At 43.7% G+C, this 19,794-nt stretch overlaps 1 protein-coding gene across 4 annotated transcripts; it reads left to right on the top strand.

Annotated features, from left to right (window-relative positions):
- The first annotated feature begins 92 nt into the window (after nucleotides 1–92).
- zzz3 (zinc finger, ZZ-type containing 3) lies at nucleotides 93–18,891 on the top strand. 4 transcript variants are annotated; one of them, XM_046408762.1, is made up of 12 exons: nucleotides 93–248; nucleotides 4,824–6,655; nucleotides 10,559–10,697; nucleotides 11,514–11,661; nucleotides 11,773–11,885; nucleotides 12,567–12,638; nucleotides 13,032–13,133; nucleotides 13,584–13,679; nucleotides 14,346–14,495; nucleotides 15,688–15,822; nucleotides 16,515–16,615; nucleotides 17,103–18,891. In XM_046408762.1, exons 2-12 carry the CDS (start codon nucleotides 4,887–4,889, stop codon nucleotides 17,245–17,247), a joined length of 2,970 nt encoding a protein of 989 aa, XP_046264718.1. In that variant the 5' UTR covers nucleotides 93–248; nucleotides 4,824–4,886; the 3' UTR covers nucleotides 17,248–18,891. The 4 variants fall into 4 exon arrangements, with proteins under 4 accessions (XP_046264718.1, XP_046264719.1, XP_046264720.1 ...); XM_046408763.1 differs by lacking the exon at nucleotides 93–248 and adding an exon at nucleotides 280–763; XM_046408764.1 differs by lacking the exon at nucleotides 93–248 and adding an exon at nucleotides 986–1,275.
- The last annotated feature ends 903 nt before the right edge of the window (nucleotides 18,892–19,794 follow it).

The following is a 19,794-nucleotide window of genomic DNA, read 5'->3' as shown; positions in this document are numbered from 1 at the left end:
GCTATATTAGAAAAGAAAAGTCAATTATGCTGTGTATTGTCTGTCATAAAAAGTGTCAATAAACAGTCAACAATGAAGTGAGGTGACCCCGACAGTGTGTGACCGATGGCGCTTTTGACAGGGGCAAAAATGTACAGTATAGTGTTGCATTTTGACGAGCACGGTTGTATCGGCTCACACACTCGGACTAGATGACTGGATTGAAAACATGGCTGCGGCCGAACGTGCAGCAAATTTAAGGAAGTGAGGTATGTGTGATTCTTGAGCTACAAACGCTATTTAGAAGCGTGCCTCCAGTTTGGTGCTTGTAGTACAGCATATGACAAAACTTGAATTTATTAGCCCACCAAAAATGTCTATGACCGGCATTGTTGGAAGTACACAAATACATCGGCAAAGTTATGCGCGGAACAATCAGCTAGCTTGGCTAGCTAATATTAGGCTGCTGCGGCTAGCTGTAGCTGCTAACTGGTTACCAATAGCTGTTATACTGTTTAGTTGCTAACCATGTTGCTTGTGTCTGTGCGCTGCCGTTGAAATGTAAACCCTGGCGCAACATAATGTTAGCAGAGAGCCCCTCCATCATTAACGTGTTTAATTCATTGTTGGTGGACTTGCCTGAATCAGTTGTCGAGCTAGTGTAGCTAACGTGTACCTGATGTCAGTAAGCTAACGTTACCAGAGGGGCTACAGCTGAAATCGCCACGATTCTTTTCTGCACGATGCAGTTAACAGGAAAACTAGCCGAGAAGAACTAGCGAAGGTAACGTTAGCAAACTTGGCTAACTAGTTGTTCACAAGAAAAAAATAAAGAAAATTGGCTTGGTTGGATTGTAGTGTAGTTGTTCTTTGGGTGTCATTGGAGGCGTTTAAGATGTTAATCGAAATTCACGGGTGCAACAGTCTGCTCTGTGGTGTCTCAAGCGTTAACGTTTAATACATAGCCCTGAGAGCTAACGGTAAGTTAGTTAGCTAAGGGTAGCCCGCTAAACGGCAAGCTAGGTCAAGTAACGTTTGCTTGGAAGTTGCTCCACGCTAACGTCTAGCTTGTTCAGCAGCTCCATAAGCCAACTCGGTTGTTTTGCCTAAACGTGTTGTCGGAGTTTTAATCCCGGACTTCAGAGTTCGCCTGCAGCAAACTAGTGTTAACTTAACCGGTGGCACGTGCAGCTGCAAACGTTGTCTAGTCTCTAGTTTAACAGCATCCTCCAGCTTCCAACTTTGTCGATATTGAGCTCTCGGCAGCTGATTAGCTGGGATGCGCGATTCTCATCGGTATGTATACCAACACCACTCCGTGGATTTTTTTGTTGCCAGTAGGCCCCGTGGAAGTGTTGAACTGCAGGTCAGCAACAGAGATGAACAGTCCGACACGACGGTAAAACAGTACAAAGCTTGTTTGTTTTTCACAACACGAAATTTTGAGGCTAACCTGAGTTATGGACGTTAGCTTAGCTGGTTTGCCAACAATAGCTTTCATAGTGAGCTTTTAAGGTGTGTGTTTACTTATGTACAGCGGGAATGTACAGTTTTAAAACGTCAATGAAACCAGCGTTTCTGTTAAATGACCCATCTGTGAGTCCTGATCTGTCATGATAATAGTACTGTAATAAGCACGTGTTAACGTAACAAGCAAACACGCGTTTTAGTGAAGAACAGGAAGTGGTTTGATTGAGAATTACAGTCACACACATGGGTTCTGTCTAGGTTGCTGCACTGCACTGACTAATAACATATTCTGGCTTTAACACTTAAAAATTTATGGTTAAGCTGCAGCCTGTGAGTGTAAGTTTTTATTTCCAACCGCCAGAATCGGTGGCTGTACGAGGCATGGCAGCTTGCCCGGTTGTGCTGACATGTTCCTCGGATAATTTAAGATAAATCAGTAGATGTTATCACAGTTAAATGTTTATATATGGTGCAAAATATGTAAATATTTGTCACTGAGCATTGTCATATACCCAGCAGCAGTATAGAGGGCACCCAAATCAAATGCTGGTCTAAGGTGTAAAGCATTGGTTTCCAACCTTTTTTGCTAATGACCCAATAAACCAAAGTTATGACCACTTTTGTCTCCCTATCAGACATTATGGCCTTATTGTTGGCATGACCTATAAGTGGTTCAAGCAAAGATTGGCCTAGATGTACCAGATTTTTACATGTGAATTTCTTTTGGTGGCCTGATAAGTTTGAAGTATCTAGTATTTTATGAACACATTTTATCCATTTTATATTTATTTAATGATCTGTTCCAGGTTTGGAACTATTGGCCTAATGTATGTTTTTTTTTAATGTCTATAGTGTTTATACTTTAGGAGATCCACAATGTGAGTTATAGTTTCGTGCTCCTTCACTACACACTCCAGAGCCAAGGAGAGTGCTTGTCATCTAAGGGGTTTGTTAATGATAGGGACTCAAAACGAAAGTTTTTTGCGTAGTTACTTGTTAACAGCGTGGACGGAAAAAACAAGCTATCCAGCATACTGTCCAACCACATTCACTACTTTACGACATGCCAGTAATTGCACCTCCATCAGGAGTGTTTCACATTTTCGTGGTGCCTTACGCCAGTGTTAGACATTTATTGATTCATCATTAACTTATGCTTTGCAACGTTTGCCAACTATTATGTGTTAGTTTTCAGGGGTTCCATCACTGAAATAGAAAAAGCAGGATCCACCTCCGCCTATTTGTTCGGCGGTGAAACATTTTTGTTGAATCCCAAAACGGCTGAGTTCTTTGTTGAATTACGGACTTAATTTTAGGAAAATATCATTTACTTGCCTAAACTTAACCTGCAAAGAGTCACCAGGATATACAGTTGTTGTAAAGTACTCTTTTGCCCTTTAGTGACTCTTCTACTTCATTTTGTGTTAATTCCTGAGTGACTGGTGCATTTTATTGTTATTGTAAATCATGGCCTTCTGAACATATGACTTTACTATTGATGATGCTATGTAGGCTTTTTTTCCAAGAAGAATTTGAAAATGACTATCCATGATATTTTTGAAATAGTGATTCGTTTTTGTAGTTTTTTAGAGCAGGCTTAATTAGTTTTGTCAGTATGAGTCCAAGGGTGAGTGCTCAGTTTAAATAACCTGCCCCCTGCTCCCTCAGTCTGTGTTTGTTTCTTTCTCTCTCTCTTATTTTATGCATGGACAAATCACATTAGTCTTCTCAGCTGGAGTCCTTAGCAGAGTGTGAGTAATATGTGCGTGTAGAGGTGCTCGTTCCAGGTGACTAGTATGTTAACTCCCCAAAGGGATATTATCAGAATGTATTTGTAGCCAGAGTAGCCCCTGGTTTTGATGTTGCTGTGTTAGCATAGTGTAGGAAAAGGGAGGGATTGTCCCAGGAAAGGCAACAAGGAGGTCTTAAATCAGTTTCTACAGAGGTCTGCCTACAGATTGATGTACTTAGAATTAATGTAATTGAGCCCCATGTCCACAATGCTAATTGATGCAATAATTTATCTCATCTTCTGCAAAAGGACACTGTGTGAGATCATCTCCCCCTGAAAGTGACTTTAATATGACCTTTTCATATCCAGTTTTTATTTCCTTAATGGAGGGGTGCTGTAACTTTTTCCCTCGGAGGGCCAAAACTTAAACCTATTGGTGGGCCACTGGCCAAAAGCAAACACCCGTTGCATTGTTATGATCCCAAATGGTACAAGCATGTGAACTCTTAATTGAATGACTTCCTGTGCTAAGTGTCTCTCTGCCTGCCATGCCTAGATTACGAAAGTAATAATTATGGGTTTTTTAACATACATCACCAAGGTAATACGTGGAAAATTTAGCAAATTTGTTTATTGTTAATTATCTATCTATCTGACACACACACACACACACATATATGTGTGGATGTGTGCACTGTATGTGCAGGATACATTAAGTGACACTCGCAGCAAGTTTTAAAAGGCTTTTGTGAATTAAATTACATCAGGAGGTGAATTGTCATTTCCCAGGCCTTTGTGGTAGTTCACTCTCCAAGCCTGTAAGCCTTGGGCAGGATTCTTGTTGTGGGAGCTTTGCAATTTTTGTATGTTCTGATTGTTGTGGACGGCTTGCGGACTGTTGGTCCAAGCACACCTGTTGTAAAGAGATAAACAACCTACAGTGCGAGATGACAAACCTATGTCTGCTATCTCTGCTGAGTTGAGTGTGAGAATTACGGTGTATCCTCTGTGTCAGGAATCACTCAACCAGCAAACCATGGTTATTCATGGAGCAGAATAAGCAGTAATCTCTGCAGAGAGGAAATAAATGTGCCCTCACTGAAGCATGCATTCTGTGTGAAAGGTTGTTTATTCTATTTGATGTTAATGCAGACATCTTACATTTTCATTACTTATAATGTTTGCTGTATTGTTGTCACTTTCCTTTCTTGAGTTACCAAAAGGATACAGATGAGTCTCAAAGCTGCGATGTTTGTGAAGTGTAAAAGGTACTTCTTCTGGCATGGAAAGATCTTCCACCTTTGAAATGTAGGTGGAAGGTCTGTAATTTGTACAGATCTGGGATAAGACATCTAGTTTTGCCTGTAGACAGAAGGTGTTGCTTAGCTACAATGGCAGGAGAAATCAATACCCCTCTGAAGTGAGCTGAGAAATGACCTGAGCAGTATTTAACAAAGGCCTTTTGTTTGAAACACCCCACGGTACTGTTCATGCATTCATTTTTAGCTTGGCTGACCAATCAAACATATAGCTGTTGTGAAGGTAGCGCGATGGTGTGACCACTGAGCTTTTGAGGTTCAAAGTTTTCACTGATTGTTTTAACTTACTGAAGTGCATATTTCTGTCTATGTGTGCTTTGCAGGTGCACATTCTGCTGCAGAGGAGAGAGCACCAGGATGAGGAGACTGTAGGCACCCGCCGTAGTATGGCCGCGTCCCGTTCCTCACGCGTCACAAGGTCGTCAGTGGGGCTCAATGGATTGGATGAGAACTTTTGTGGTCGAACCCTCAGGAATCGCAGCATTGCCCAGCCGGAGGAGACCTCAGTGCCTCCGCTACCAAGGGCCCGCTCCCCTAAGAAGAAGCAGGAGTCCAAGCAGGAGTCCAAGCAGGAGTCCAAGCAGGAGTCCAAGCAGGACGCCAAGCAGGAGTCGAAGCAGGACACCAAACAGGAGGCGAAGCAGGACATTAAGCAGGAGTCCAAGCAGGATGTTAAGCAGGAGTCAAAGCAGGATGCTAAACAGGACACAAAATGGGACACCAAGCATGACACAAAGCACGATGCCAAGGAGGACACTCAGCAAGATGGCCAGCAGCAGGCCTCATTGCAGGGAAGGACAACTGACTCAAATGTTTCTCCAGTTGAGGCGGAGCAATGGACTGGCTCCAGAAAGCGGAGTGTGTCCTGTTTAGAAAAAGACATTAGTCCTGAGAAGTCTGAGAACTGTGATAGAGGGAATGGGCCGCGAGAACCCTGCCCTCAAATTAAAAGGGCCAAGCGATGCTCCCGCTCTGGAGAGTCTCAGGGTCACGAGGAGGATCCTGAGCTTTTGAAATCTGAAAGTCCAGTCCCAGAGCCTAGCAAGGACAACAGTTGTGAAGAATTTCCCAGCCAAAATTCTGCTAAAACAGCTCCTGCCTCACCTGTCCTCAGTAAAGAGGAAGGTGGGTTGACAGGGGGTGCGGCAGAGCATGGTCATGTGGAGTGTGAAGGGGCTGCTCAATCCCCAAATGCTCACAAGGCCTCTAATGGACTCAGAGAAAATAGAGCAGAGGAACCTAGCACACTTACTGAAGAGCCTAGTGCAAGTCCCACCTCTGCCTCCAACTCCCCGTCGCTGCTCAACGGTAGTCAGACGGGGGCTCCCTCATCCCCTGACCCTGCTGTGCCTTGTAGAAACTCTGTCCCTGTGCAGATGGAGGTCTCTGGCTCAGGGGAATCACCAGCCTCGTCTGAGCCGACATTTGAGGCTGTTCCAGAGGATCCTGTTCCTGAGTTAATCTTGGCCAAGGAACAGGAGGTAGAGGAGGTGGAGGTTGACGTGGTGGGTGACCCGTTGTGTCTGGCCTACGAGGAGCAGGTGATGGAGAGTGAGAACGACACCAACGGCCAGCTGCCAACGCCGGTGCAGGAAGCTGCTGCCTCCACCTCCTCCACTGTCACCAACATGAACAGTAGTCCAATCCACAACAACAGCAACTCAGGAGAAACTACACCCCCACTAGTAACAACCCCCTCCCCCACAGAGTCCGGGTGCAACCCCTCAATTTCCAGCACGTCCCCCTCTTTCACAGAGCTCTACGAACACAGATACACCCTGCGGACTTCACCCAGGAGGGCTGCCACTGGTGGCAAAGCTGCCTCCTCCTCCTCCTCCTCCTCCAAACTCAGCTCTCCCCCCAGAGACAATGGTCCTTTGAGGGAAGAGGGGGAGGTGGTGGTTGGGATGGAGGAGGAATGCCCTATGGTGGAGGAATCTGCTCCTTCAGACTCTGTTGGCCCCTCCAGTGAGGAGCCAGTCTCCGTGGATCCCAGGGACAAGACAGGTGACGAGGAAGGTGTGCCTGTGGAGCACAAAGAGCCTGAAGGAAGCAAGGAGCCTTCACAGAGCCAGGCTGCAGAGGAGGAAGAGGAGGAGGAGCCAGATGTGTATTACTTTGAGTCGGACCACCTGGCTCTTAAACACAACAAAGAGTATGTGGGAACTCCCTGGGGATTCTGTTCTCTCCACTCCTTTTGTTGATGCAGCTCTCACACATGTTAATCACTATATTCTGTGATCATTGTGTTACTTCTGGTCTGCTGAATTGGCATATGACGATGTTGTTTGGATGGGTTGGGGGATGGGGGGATTATTTTGTATATACTTTCTTTTATATTTTTTATATGTATGTATGCAGGATGGGTTTTTTTTCACAATTTCTTGCATATTTGAACCTGTTTGCATCCCATCCTCACCTACTCACCCAGTCCTCCTTTGCCTTCTGTGTGTGTGTGTGTGTGAGAGAGAGAGAGTGTGTGGTGAGTGTTTGGCTCAGCAAGCAGTATAGAGTGAGGATAGCTGGTGTCTTCCCTGTGCAAAATATTTGAAATACTAGGCATAGTGCTAAACTACTCTTGTTTGCTTTTTTACTCATAAAGCAGAAAAGCAAACATTCAGGAACAGGACTTTACTTCCTAAACAGGGATGAAGAAATCGTTCATCACTTCAACCCTATAAGTGTTAAACACTTAAGAAAATCAGACATTGCCTATCTCTAAGTATGCATGATGACTATTTTGCTGAACTGCTGTGGCTTGCATGTGTGCGGTCTACTCACAGACCGTGTTGCTGCTACTGGAAGTTAGTGTCGTATCAGTGTAAGAATATTTCAAACCGGTTGGTTATTAAGTCAAACGCCGGACCAAACCAGTAGATCAGATTTTACCACTTGCTGTTTCAGTTGACTCAGCAGCCCTTGCCGTGCAGTCCCCATGGATGGGGGTGCAGCGGCATCACAATCCATCAGGACAGCTGTGACATATTGTGTTTTTTTATTTCTCACTACAACCATTCAACTTAAATGTTCTTCTTTTAAAGTACACCTACACCTGACAGATGCTGGTTCAGTGGCTCACATGAAATCAAACCAGTTTAAGCTTGCACTCTGGACCGGTTTGTGAAAGCCAGAAACCTACCCAACCCTTTTTCCCAGCCCAATTTTTCAGCATTTATTCCGTGATAGTGGCTGTCAATAACAGAGCGTTTCATTTCCTTTCTATTCAGTCAATGGAAAACACTGTAGCACTTGTCATTTGACACAAGCAATATTACACCTTTTAATGTCTGTATATATACAATATATATAGAGACATTAGTGTCAACATGACTATCACCACGTCATTTTCATGTGTGTCACGTGGGGATGAGGTGAGGTGCAACGCAGACTCTCTAGATGACATAGTGCTGTAGCTGCACTGCTCAAGCAGGCTGTGTGGCTGCGCTGACCTGTTAACATGAGTGCCGTCAATGAAGAGCACAAGGATCTGTAATGCACACGTGCTGCTTATGTAGACAGTGTGTCGCGGGAATTATTGTGTCCAAAACAATACTCACTATGCTTGTGTGCTGATTATTTTTGCTACAACAGTATTTCTCAACTGTAGTAGGCTCAGTTTCTTTCTGTGATCCTTCCTCAGAGGTTGAACATGTTTAAAAGGTGATTTTTTTTTAAAAAAAAGGTTTGTTTTTATTACTGTTACAGACCTGAAGAAGAAACTTTACAGTATGTCATAAGAAATGAGCAAGTGATGAAAAAAAGATTTAAAATTTAAGTGGCCCCACAGTATTCCCCTCAGATTTATCTTTCATCCATGAAATTGTTGACGAGTCTTACCTGTGCTTACCTCAGCTTTATCCTGTCTGTTACCCTCAAGGTGTTTATATCTGAGCTTGAGTTTATTTTATAGTAAGTTTGTTGTGATGACTACAGAGGTTTTCATCTTTCACTATAATGAAAAACAATAACAGTTAACATTTTTGGGTCAGCAGACACTCCAAACTTTTACTTCCACAAATAAACAAAAAGAAATACAGAATTGGCATATAATTGTATATAGGTTTGTACAAAACCAGAATATTTAATGGTCTCGCTTTTGGTCTTTGTGTAATTATCATGGGAATACTGGTGAGCATCTAACTATAACTCCTGTCTTATTGTTCGTGTTTTGTATGTTTCAGCATTTAATTTCCACCTTCAGTCTGGTGCTGTGATGTGTGAATTAGCTGCCAGTTGTCAAAGCCCGCAGAGATTGGATGTTAAAATTACTCTCATGATTGCCTCCGTTCTCTCTTTTCGCTGTAAAATGAGTTGGTTTAGAGGAAATGGCCTGTTCAGTGTTAGGCTTTGTTCCCAGTGTTGTCAGTTGTCATGCAAGATGAGATGTTGATGTTGGTGGACAGGTCCCACGCTGTGCTCAGTCAGGCACTGCTGTCTGCACTGTGGCAGGTCAGCTGATTCATAATGCATCTTCGTAGGAGGAGGCGCAGAGCGCCGTCAGGGCTTAGAGACATCATAAACTGAGGTCCCTTTGTCTTTGACACCGATATTGGTTAATATTTCAAAATTGCAGAATGACCTTCGAGTAAGATTTCGCTGCTCGTCATATTTCAAAGTAATTCGATGAAGTTGGTGTAACATGCCAAGTTTTAGGTTGTGCTGCGTAAAGAGATTTTTTTGAAGGCGGAGATTGATGACGGCGAGGAGTCATTTTTAGACACGCATGACTAGGCATTTTAGGGTTGAACTGACATTGTCATGATAAAAGACATGTAGACAGAACATCTTGCGTTTGCACCTCGCTGCTTTGTCTATTTATATCCTGTAACTATTTCCTCTATTCTTTATTATGAGGCATCGGTGCAGCAACACTCTGCTCTTGGGCCAGTTTTTCATTTGGCACCAGTTTTTGTCAGTGGACCTCATTGGGCCCAGTAGGTGGCATTGGAACACCAGGTTTGTCCCTGGACACTTGGCAGGAGTCCCGAGTGCTGAGGAGCACAGCCAAGTCTTCCTCATTTCCCTAAAACGGATTAATGCACAGATCATCTGTTCATCTTAGGAAGTCGGTGTGCTCCTCTTTTGCCGAGAGCTTTCATTTGAGTCGCAATCACTATTACAGGAAATGTACAGTAGTATTTTGATGCCACTGCTGCAGTGACAGATTTACAGTTTGCATTGCAGCACAGTACTGAGTGATGCTGTGCAAGGTCAGCAGAGCTCCGCATAGTGTAAAATGAATGGTGTCTGTAACTAATGAAGGGATATGAGGTTAAACACACTTGACTCATTTCAGTGTTTTGCTTGTAGGATTTTTAAACTCCTGGCTGCAGTTTAATAAATTGCGCTCTGTGCATTGATTTGCATTCATGTCCTGTTAGGGGAGATTGATCCACTCTGCTCCACTGAGCTCCTGCGTTAGGGTGTAGCCTTGTAGGATGCTGTCACATCCATGTGGATTTCCTCCAGCTCTGCTCACACTGTAAGGCCTCTGAGTCAGTACCACACTTATTCATTGACAGCTCAGTTTGCAGAGCTCCTGTTTCCCCAGAGGGTGTGAGAGGAAAGGTCAGACTTCTACAGTGCAGAAGGCTCCTCAAGCGCTACAAAACCCAAGTGCTTTGTCATGCAAAGGTTATGATATTGCTATGAAATTTGAGTGGTGTGCACAGTTACAGATCAGAAAAGTGAAGTGTATTTTTTTTCTTTCCACATGAAGGTTTTGTTTCCCAGCTACAGTTCTACATGGGCTGCACTTTCTCCAAGTAACTCTCAAGATGTTTGCCAAAGCAGTTTTTGAGATGCATAATTTGCCGCCTCTGCCAACATTTCTAGCGCACGCAAATGTCTGGAAACACATTATTTACAAAATAGGTGGAAAGCGCTGGAGAAAGTTGCATGTCTTGTGTGAGCATTTAGGTTCTCAGCATCGTGGTTGAATTATACATGGACTGGGGTCTAAAAGTTTGATGCACTGCAGAACTCCAGGTGTCAAGTTAAATAATGTAAGCGGTCCCATTCTTCCGCTGTTGCCTAACCTCACTGCTGTCCGTGTCAGTTATCAGAGGCTGCTGCAGACCATTGGAGTTCTCGAGGCCCAGCGCACGCAGGCCATCCTGGACCTGGAGACGCTAGCGCGGCACCAGAAGGAGGCGCTCGCCGATCCAATCAGCTTTGTGGAGCAGCTGCAGAAACGGGTAACAGACGTACAGACTTAAATTCTGTGTTTTAACTGCACTTGGTGTCCACTTTAGCTCCTTTTCTTGTTGACATTGTCGTAAATGTGTTGATTCTAATATTTTGTACATATGTATGTCACCAGAAACTTAACATTATGACCTTCGTAAAGCATAGATGTTACTACCTGACTGTTGTTTTGGATTGCTTTAGATTGAACCGGTGCAAATGGCCCACTAAGTGAATGTTTTTTAATGTGTACAGCAAACACCTGCAAATTAACATGTAGTCTCTCTGCTTCAGCCCCTCACGGAAACATGGTGTGCGAGATCTTGTTTTTGGTTTGGTTTTTGCCTGAGGAATACCTTGCTGGTTGAAATGTTGTTCGATTAATTATTTAGGAGCTTGTAGGATCCAGTTTGCAGGCCAAAATCTTTGTTCACTGTATGAATCAGGTTGCTCAGGTTGCTTTTGTTTTGCAACTGTTTACAACCAAGTCAGGATGTGCACACTGTCCATCTTTTTGACTGCCTACTCAATAAAATATCAGGGTAAATAAACTTCAGGCAGTCAGTGGGAACTTGCTGCAGGTGTTGAACCGCCTGCTTGAAATGTTTAAACTTGTCAGCATATGTTAACTTGTTTGCACAGAGAGTGATATACTGCATGCAAGAAAGAGAAAATGAAGCTGTGAAACCATGTGGTGAAACCTGTAGTCTTCAAGTGGCAGTCTGTTCTTTCACGTTGACACATTTCTACCTGTGGTGCAGGGTGGTTTGTAGAAGTTGTGAGTATATTTCTAATTGGATCGTGTCCCTGCCTCTTGTGATCCTCAGGTGAATTTGGGCTTGCCGTGTCCTCAGCGAGTGGTCCAGCTCCCTGACATCGCATGGGAGCAGTACACCTCAGGCCTCGGAGACTTTGAGAGAGAGTTCTGTGACAAGAAACGCAAAACCAGGCAGCTAAAGCTGATCTTCGACAAAGGCATTTATACATTTTATTGGTCTTTATCTTGGTGTGTGTGTGTGTGTGCGTACTTTTTAAAAATTAACGATAGAGAGATTATTCTGCCATTTAAATTTTTTTCCCTTTAAGGTTTGCCCGATCGACCAAAAAGTCCCGTCGAGCCCAAGAAGGAAGGCGAGACCTCCACCATGTACTCCTCTCTGCCCACTAGTGACGCTCCAGAGAACGGCAGGCAAGCACAGGTAAGACTCCGTCTCCTCACCAAAATAATCTGTGCAACACACACACGTGCTGCTGTCATTGCAGCTGTGACTGCTTCCCAGTACTGGTGAGTCACCGATCTCCTGCTGTTTGACCTACAAATCATCAGGTTGTTACCATTTTCACTGTCTGGCTTCCTCCAGCCTCATCTCCCTCATTCTTACTCTTGGGCAGAGCTAAACATGCATCGCATGTGAGAACAAAAGATTGTATCTATGGTAACATGAGGATCCTGCCTCTCCTACACCTCTGAATATGTGTTGTTTGCTGCCTCTTTTGTAAGTGTGGGTCCTTTCCCATTATATCAGCAGTAAGGTTTCAATTTTAATTGATTGTTGGGATTCGATGGTGCCAAGCATTTAGCACTGGGCAAACAGCTCCTTGATTATTCCTGCTGCTCTCTCTCTGTTTATACTGTGCGAGCACTTTTGCATTCTCCTGGCTTACAGTCTGAACAGGATTTTTGTTTGTCAGTCAGAAGTGTTGCTGTTTTTCTGCGTCGTCTTAATGACGCATCTCGAGTCACATCTTTGTCTGTCAAACTGGCAGATTCAGTGTGCCAGGCAGTTCATGTGCACAGAACTCTTCAAATGGTGCTGCGCCCACTGTTTTTGTGTCGTCTTAGTCTTTTAACGTGGCTGTCACTCGTGTTTTCTTGACAGATGATCAGGGGGAGGATTTGTCACCCAAACAAGCCTGACACATTTAACCAGTTGTGGACTGTGGAGGAACAGGTAGGTGTGAAAGATGTTGCACTTCATTTTTTTTTTGCCCAGAATGACATCATTCACCAAGTAAATAACCAAGTGCGTGCAGGAACACCTAATGATACTGAAACATCTGTAGGTTATTTCCAGATGATTTTTTTTTCTCACAACACTCACACATCAGTACAAAAGACTGTAAAGAAATCACCTGGAAAGCTTCTTTACCTGGTTTTAAAGGCAGTAAAGCCTGCAGGCATTTGTAGAAGTGGAGCGAAGGTTTTTCTCAGTCGGGCAGGTCGGGTGGGTGCATGAAAATGTACATGGGGATTTGGATGATGTCAGTACTGATTCTTGCATTACCTGTGTGTGTAGTATTTTACCCTTTTTTTAAATCTTTTTTTTTTTTTTCAATTTTGATAGAAAAAACTGGAGCAGCTTCTTGTTAAGTTTCCTCCTGAGGAAGTCGAGTCCAGAAGATGGCAAAAGATTGCTGATGAGCTGGGCAATCGAACAGCAAAACAGGTGACGGAGAGTTAAGATTGACTTAAGAAAAAGCATGCTTGTTTAATCCATGCTTACTACCTGCTTATTTATATTTATTTATAAGCCAGAATATTTTATTTATTTGCACATTTAAAAATGATAAAAACGAAAAAAATCAGTTTTCTGCTGAGAAGCAACAAACCTCAAGCTTAACAATATATTTTCAGTTGTCGATTGTACCTGTCTGCTTGTTGTTTTGTTGATTTAGATCTTATCATTGATAAACCTTTTGGGTCCATACTGTGGAAACGTGCTGTTAAATGCAAGAGTGTGCACTTTGCAGTGCTAAAAGCCAAAGACCGACTTGTGTTGTATCTGCACCCCCTGCAAGTACCTGGATCACACATTAGCGTGACCTCAATTACTTCAAGCAGCTGTTCCTCAGATGTAAATCATTAACACAGCCATTTTCCTGTTAAAACATTCCAGGTTGCCAGTAGGGTTCAAAAGTACTTCATCAAACTGACTAAAGCTGGTATCCCTGTGCCTGGAAGGACACCCAACCTGTGCATGTACACTAAAAAGGTATTTACCAAACCCCTTAACCATACTGAGTTACTAATGTCATGTGAACAAATGCCATCATGATGTTAAGTGTGTGTGTATTTTGACTTGAAACAAATCTGAATTGTGAGGATATTGTGTAAAGATACTGGAACACCCCCCCCTACAAAAAAGAAAATAAAAGCACGTCTTACGACCTAGATATGTATGTAGTATAAACACAAGCTGATACCACTGTAGCCCTGATGAGATTAAAAGATCTGATAGTATTTGCTAAGCTGGTGTGTTTGTCAGGCTCATATGCTGTGTCTTCATGTTTGCAAAATGAGTGATTCTAAGCATATTTTATTTTACGTTAGTGGCCATTTTAACATGAAGGTTTTTGTTCAACATGTGAAAAGATTGTTGTCAGCTGTTGGACACAACAGTGGGACACTTGGGTTCATTGTAGTGGTTTCTTATGCACACACCACAGCAAGATATAAAAAGATATTGGATTGTGTTGTATTGTATAAATATTGTATTTTTTTTAAGATGATGATGATAAAGATTTGACTAATACAGCTGGGCTCTACTATAAAATATCTGACCTGTTTAACTGTTTTTGTATTGACTTCTGAGTAAATTACATGACAGTACATGTTTAAAACTGCCTGCTCTTGTAACCTCACTTGTTTTATTCCTCAGTCATCCAGCAAGAGGCAGCACCACCTTAACAAGCACTTGTACCGGCCATCTACTTTCCTAACCTCCTATGAGCCTCCGGTCTACATGGACGAAGACGATGAGCGCTCGGCGTATTACGGCAGCGTGCCGGACCCCTCTGCTGATGACTCGGTAACTAGAAGCCACAATGCTCTTTGTATTTGTAACCACGTGACTCCCATTTATTTCTCCTGGGAGATTGCAGCCGATCCGATTCCCCCAACGTTTTTGTGTTGCTGATGACCAACCGTACCGTGTGGTTCTTTGCTGCTTAATCAAACTGATTTACAAGCTCACATTTCCTCTTGTCTTTGACCAGCCGCAGTTTGTCCCCCCTCCTCATGTGAGCTGTGACCTGCAAGATAAAGTCATAGAAAAGCTGCATGTTTTGTGCCTTTGGGGGGTTATTTTACACCCGTCTGCTTTCATATGACAGACTGTTCCTCTCTCTTTGCTTCGCTTAAGAACTCTGGGTAATATGAAGCATTTGGACCTCGATCATGTACGTCTGAATCTTTTTTCCCACCCCGCTTCAATCAGGGCAGCGTGTACTGATGAAAACAGCTAAATCAGAGCAGGGGGCCAGCCAGCCTTTCCTCTATTTCCATTTGAACTGCACAACTCCTGATGCTTGCCATTACCCAAGAGCTGACATTTTCTTTCTCTGCCTTTGATGGCAGTAACCTTTAAGTAAAACCAGGTCACTATGCCCTGCTGAGAACACAGGCTGCTGGCTCCACCAGCGTGTTAACAAAACCTCTGATGCTGCCGGTATGAAGTTCCAAAGGTGGTGGCTGCATGGGCCACAGTCATTTCTCACCTCACCGGCTTGTCCTGCAGGAATGAAGGTCTGCTGAGAGCTAATGTAACCGCAGTTCCTGTCAAGACCTGAGAGCGCAACTTAGAGTTTTTTGATGAAAATAAAATGTTGCACTTTGTCATTTTTGTTCACTCTCTGTAAGAAAGTGCAGGCTGACATTGGGTGTCTTTCCAAAGGAGGTTTGCGCTCATGTACTTTAAGTGGAAAAGACAAACTCTGCTTAGTGCAGCACTGCTGGCCAAAACGAGAAAGTCTAGCTTGGTGTTTATGGATATGTTGTTCTTATTCAGCTAAAATTAGATTGATCAATAGTGGCAAATTTGTCTGGAGGATATAAAACGTCTAGAGAATATCACTATCAAACTGGATCCCTGGAGTCAGGCCGAGATGTTTTGTCTTGTCCACGTCCTGATTGCTCATATTTTCTCGGTCTCCTTTTTTTTTTGTTGAGTGTGCACGTTTATGTGTGTGTGTATACATATTCTGTTCTTCCCTCACATCCAGGATGAGGAGTCTATACCTGTGGAGTTGAGAAATTTGCCGGAGTACAAAGAGCTTTTAGAGCTGAAGCGACTGAAAAAACAGACGCTCCACGACATCCAAGAGGACAAGGCTGGTGTGCGGCACGTTGGCTACAAGGTGAAGACATTGCTGTTCGACTGACAGCATTGCAGCCAGGCTTCTTCTTACTCATGTGCGCTCAGTGTGTGAGGAGCAATGAAATCAGTCATAAATTCTGTTCCAGCGTGTGTTGGCTCCAGACATCTAAACCCCGTTCCCACAATTCCTAGGGATTTTGTTGCTATTGCCTGTGTGTCATCTCCTCATTTTCCGCTCTGCTCGTTCAGAGTCGCTTTTATGGAAGGAGGTGTTGTGTCCCAGCAGTTTATGGCTGGCAAACGATAATGCACAGACCTTCAGTTACATACTATACAACAACGTTAGAATTGCCCCTGTGATGTCGGCAGATTTTATCCCACAGTGTGGCGCACAACAAAAACTGAAGAATCTGAAGAAGTTGAAAATATGTGGCCTCTGGCTGCAGCTTGAAAGTAAACATCTAAATCAGTAACTGGTTACAGCTTGATTGACATTTTATGTTATTAGTGCTTAACATTTAGTAGTCTTACCTTATCTGATGTACTGCCTTATCTGTGATAAGGTGAAATCAGTGAAATCAGTGCAGGCTGTTGTTAAGCAGTTCCTCCAGCACTGTTAAAAGACTTTATTACTGTTCCAAAACTGTGCTCTAAAGGTGTGTGTGTGTGTGTGTGTGTGTGTGTGTGTGTGTGTGTGTGTGTGCTCGTGTGTGTTTCTGCTGCTTTTTGCAGTGTGACGTCTGCGGTATGGAGCCCATCCAGGGAGTGCGGTTTCACTGTCAGGACTGTCCGCAGGACAACTCGGTCGATTTCTGCTCCAACTGCTCCGACTGGTGAGGTTCTTCACTTCTGTCACGGGACTAAAAACACCAAATACAGAACAAATAGTTTGGGGTGGATAAAATTATGATATAAATTATAAGTTTTTCATAGTGGGAGTGTTGTAGATGACTGCTCTGTGGAAGTAGTTTTGTGGTGATAAGCTTTCATTAGTCTGGCATTGCTTTTATCGTACTGGCCCAAAGTAGACATCCTTGTCTTCCTGTTTTCTACATACATTCTGCACTCATAAATGATCTTTAACTGGCTCACAAAGAGCACCAGACAACTCCAGTTTTATTTTGGCTTGTTACCAAGTTCCGTATGAAATGTAATTATCATTAATTTGCGACAGCTGGATTGAAACGGCTGCTTGTTACGTTTCACACTTGAATTGAAGCTGAAGTGAAAGCGTTTCCCCGCTCTTGTCTGTGACATTTATCATGTGATGTTTCCTTTACATCAAGGATCTTTAATTTTTTTAAATTGTTCCTCTTCCAGCTTGTTCAAGACAGAAACCCACAAGCCTAACCACCACTTGGAGCCCGTGCACCAGCCAGAGACCTTCCTGGACCGGGACTACTGCCTGCCGCAGAGCTCAGGCTACAACTACCTGGACCCTAACTACTTTCCAGCCAACAGATGACAGGGTCCCAGGTGCCTCTAGCTCCAGGCTCTCTCCATATATCCCACAGGCCACTCTGTGCATGGCTCCATCCTCCAAGTCCAAGATAACCGCTTAACCCGCCGCCAGGCAGGAAGGCCAGCAGGCAGGCAGACAGACAGCCAGGGGCCTCAGAGCAGACCAACGTGCTGCTGGTGGGGTGGGGGTTGTTGGTAAACTGGCCTCCCTGACTCAAGCGAAGGGTCGGCCATGTCGGTTCCCCGGAACAAGGGGGCCTCGCTCCACCTCAGCCAGGTTAATCAATGGATCTGTGATTTGAAACGACACTATTTTTAAAAAACAAAAAACATACAAAACAAACAGAAGGCACACCGACATTCCCGAGCTCTGTGACTCCAGGAGGGCTGTCCCTCTTCCCCCCTCCTCCCCCCTCATCGCCCTCCAGTTACCTCCCCGTGCTGCTTCTCAACTGGAGAACTGACGGTCGTTCTGGTGAAGCGCCACCTAATGGAGAAGTGTGCTCATAGTGGACTGTGAAGTCATCAGCTGAGATACACATGGGTGGTTTGTGTGTGTGTGCGTGTGTGTGCGTGCGCATGTGTGGTCTCCGTGTTATGCAAGAGTGAAAACTGTTCTAGCTAGGTATCCTAGATCGAGTATTTATGAGTCGCTGCTTCCTCAGCAGGAGTTGTGGCTGCTGCGAGAGAAGTTTGACGGCGTGGAACTTGACGTTGAGGTCGGTGTGTTTTCGGCTGCAGACTGTAGGAAGTTCTGCTGATCCATGTGAGGTTCTGCAGGCAAGCCCGTATTGGTTAGACGGATGTGTGCCATGTGTGTCAGCATGGCGCCGTCCCATCCACTGTCACACGGCGCCGCTCTCTACCCTCCCTCCTTCAGACACACACACAGACACACACTTTCATCTGTATTTCCTTTCCCTCTGCTCTCTCCACTAAAACATGTCTGACAAGCAAAGCACTACAGCATGGAGAGCAAATGTTTTCGAAGGCAGACGTGCAGGCGAATGGGAACGTATGGAAAAGACTGTTTTTGTTTTCGTTTTCCTCCTCCCCCGGTGTGTGCCGTTGTTGATCATGTTGAGTGTACAAGTATATGGTGAAAAGTAGCCAGCGCTAGTTGCTGTGTGCCATTTTTAAGACAAACTAGTTTTGTTTTTTGTTTTTTTCCCCTTTTTTTGTTTTGTTTTTTGAGGGGGGGAGGAGGGCTTCCACCTCAGAACCTGGCCACAACTTCTCCCTTCCTGCATTGCGACCCACGTTGTCCTACATTAACGATCCAGTCATCATGCCTCTAGATCTTCTTTAATTTTGCAGTCCACTTTAAAAGGTCCATTTAAAAGATTGTATTTTTATTAATCTATTTAAAAAAAAAAGAAAAAAGAATTGAGGTAGAGGTTGGTGCCTCCACAGTGGAACAACCCACACAATTTTATACACATAGATTTTGTTGTGCTTGAGTAGACACCATTTTGTATGGTTTTTGTCTCCTTCCCTCACCCCTTTTGCCCTGCTTCAGTATCTGTGTATAACAGTCTGTTCTTATGTAAGAAAAAATAAAAATAAATTAAAAAAAAATAATAATGTAAAAAAAAAAATGCTAGCGGAGAATCGTGGAAATAAAAGTATGTGAAAATAGTGTTTCTACACCTGTGGCTTGCTGTTATTGAGTGTCAGTATGTGGTTCAGCAGTTTGGAGCTGCAGCGATTTAAGCGTTTAGTTGGTTGACTCGATTAGTTGAGCAAATGTTGGTGACAATCTCTGGTTTCACCTCCTTCAATGTGCTGCTTGTTGATATCACCGCAATCTTTCAGTCTCTTTGTGAAGACTGGGAAACTGGTGGCCATTTCTCACTCTTGGCTGGTGATTCAGAAAATAATAACTCACCAGTAATAATGGAAATAATCATTAGTTGCGGTTGTGGAGTATTGTCAGTGCTGATTCAAACCTTTCAAAAGTTTTAAATGTTATATATTTTCATGAGCTCAGTGTCTTAAAAGTCATATTGGTGCTCACGGGGTTTTGATCCAGTGGGACCCGTTAATAAGACTTCATGCGATCGTAGTTGTTTCACATAAACCAAAAGAAAACAGCAGAAATGTTCGCTTTCATTAGCAGAGAATTAAACACTGAAGCAGCTCGTTTATGTTCTCTTCTGCCTGCTAAAAAAGGATGAAAGTTTTCTGTCCTCTTGGTATCAAAGTGTGAAATGAAATGAAAACCGTGTAGAAAGCCGGCACTGTCAACGCGAAAATATCTGAGCATCTGATTTTATTTTTTATTTTTCTTCACATTTATCCCAACGTGACCTTTTGGTGGTCACATCAAACGCTGCCTGACACGTCGAGCGCCGCACTTGAAGGTCATTTTGCTGATGTTGTCTATCAGCTTATGGTTGGATGCATACATTCAGAAGCTGAACCTCTTTCATCCCTTGGTTATCTCTCATATCGTTTCAGCCTCCTTTTGTTGTGATCTTCTCACCAGCAGATGGCGCCCTCACACCAGCTGTGACAAACCCCCCCCACCTCCCGCCCTCACACACAAAAC

This window comes from Scatophagus argus, chromosome 13 (genome assembly GCF_020382885.2).
Source record: "Scatophagus argus isolate fScaArg1 chromosome 13, fScaArg1.pri, whole genome shotgun sequence".
Classification (NCBI taxonomy): domain Eukaryota; kingdom Metazoa; phylum Chordata; class Actinopteri; family Scatophagidae; genus Scatophagus; species Scatophagus argus.
This window is presented reverse-complemented; position numbering and strand designations above follow the sequence as displayed.